Source organism: Buceros rhinoceros, unplaced genomic scaffold (genome assembly GCF_000710305.1).
Source record: "Buceros rhinoceros silvestris isolate BGI_N320 unplaced genomic scaffold, ASM71030v1 scaffold16168, whole genome shotgun sequence".
In the NCBI taxonomy this organism is placed as follows: Eukaryota; Metazoa; Chordata; class Aves; order Bucerotiformes; family Bucerotidae; genus Buceros; species Buceros rhinoceros.
In genome coordinates this window covers 95,216-97,185 of record NW_010425290.1, presented here as the reverse complement: position 1 = coordinate 97,185, position 1,970 = coordinate 95,216, and the positions used below count along the sequence as shown (strand labels likewise).

The 1,970-nt window shown below is 43.2% G+C and overlaps 1 protein-coding gene across 2 annotated transcripts in view; it reads left to right on the top strand.

Moving 5' to 3' along the window:
* The window catches only part of KCTD15 (potassium channel tetramerization domain containing 15), a 40,339-nt gene that overhangs the window by 26,065 nt on the left and 12,304 nt on the right, over window positions 1-1,970 (top strand). For both annotated transcript variants that reach the window (XM_010141083.1, XM_010141082.1), the window contains exon 3: window positions 793-937. In XM_010141083.1, coding sequence (XP_010139385.1) covers window positions 793-937 — 145 coding nt within the window. The remainder of the gene's footprint in view (window positions 1-792; window positions 938-1,970) is intronic.

Here is a 1,970-nt window from a genome sequence, read left to right as displayed (position 1 = left end):
TGTGCCAGCCGATGTGGCGGTATCTTGGTCCTGTAGCCAGCTGTTCTTCCAGTCTCATAGGTCTCACTTCTTTTCTTTGTTCACACATAGCTTTCTTCTGCCAGACTGATCCTCAGGACTGCTAGGGGTGCGACTGTGGTCCCACAGCACTGGCAGTGCTGCAGATGCTGCATGGACCGTTGGTTGCTGCTCAAAACATTCAGTGTTGGGAGGCCACTTGTCCAGCATGGACAGGTCTGTACAGCTCATCTCGGTGTATGGGAAGTCTCTCCTTTAGCACAGAAAAGCTTTGGTGGCATTTGATCAAAATGACAGCCGAGCTGGAGGAAAAGCTCGTGGCCAGGAACCCATGTCCGAGTAACCGTTTGGTTCTCCGTTAGCGGGACATGGTAGACAGGGACGTACAACGGAGCTGCTGACACCTGTTCTCACCGAAATCACTCTGCCAGCCATGGGTTGAGCGTTTCATAGACACTTTCCTTGTTGGGGTCATGGGCCTGATTTGCAGCCCTGATTTGGGGCAACGCGTGCTTAGCACCAGGGCAGCTGTGGGGCTCCCGCTGCTGGTGTGTGCGCCTCTGTCTGCATGTGCACACACGTGTGCGAGCATGTGGGTGCCTACATGTGTCTAAGGCATCTATCTTTGTGCACTTGTTTGTCACCAAATTAAGATAGTGCGTTACCTTATGTACATTGAATTGATTCAGCTAAATTGTCTGTGTGTTCTTAAGCCCTGAGGGTATAATGAGATTTTGTCTCCTTTGCCCATTTCTTTTTCTTTTCTTTTTTCAGAATAAGTCGTCTGTTTAATGGCACAGAGCCTATTGTCTTGGACAGTTTAAAACAACATTATTTCATTGATCGAGATGGTGAAATTTTCAGATATATATTAAGCTTCCTAAGGACATCTAAGCTACTGCTCCCAGATGACTTTAAGGTAAGGAAAGCTATAGTCTGCAATCTTATTTTTTCCTCCCATTCTGTCATTTGTTTTGGTGCAGGTTGGTTTGTGTGCTTGCCCTAAACACACTTAACTAAACGTTACTGTTTATTGTTAGGATTTTTAGTACTTGCGTATTACACCAGGGATGCTGGTATTTAATAAATGGACCAGCGGTTGTCATGGATACCATAAAAAGCTAAATGATGAAGCTTATGGCTAAACCAGTTTTTCTAAACTAATTGTATTTTCTCACACTTTTAGCTTATTTATCTATCAGGGTATAACAACAATTAAGAAGCAACATCAGGAACTGGCACTTACCAGGCTTTAATGCTCAGAATCTGAAAGAAATGTTTGGATACTTGGAGGACTTAAATTATGTGAATCTTTTTCTCATTGGTATAAAAATGAAAAACCCTTAAACAAGCCCATAAGGATTTGTGTTAGAGATAACTGATGAAGATACTTTGATTTCAGGAAGTAATCTTTTGCGTGATTTATGAGATGGGAATGGGAGATGGAATTTACTGAGGGCATTTAAGGAGCAACATGTGTTTACCATGAAATAATGGCTCCAGTTGTGACTTTGCAAATCCTGATTGTTGAAATGCTCTCCTCTTAGCCTTGCTCATTAGGCTTTGCCAAATAAAGTTATGGAACTTAGAGCACTGTCATGCTTATGTACGATAATTAGAAGACAAAAGTGTCCAAACTGTGACAAGATGTAACAAAAGCACTAACTCCAGAATGAAACGATGAATAAATTGGCATGGGAATGGGGATCTGCGTAGTTAAGAGAGGGAGAGAGGCAGAGAGGGACAGAGGGACAGAGGGAGGACCAGAAGTTTTCGTTGTACATACTGCAAATACCATGTAGTTCCAGGTCTTTGGGCTTGCTATAACCTCGCAAATAAGCCAAGAGCATTGCTGGAAAGTTCCTGCACTGTGCAGTGATATTTCACTTTGCTCGTTGGACTAGGTAAGATAATTTGGCCAGTCATGACAGTCCAGATCTGTGGTGGCTGTG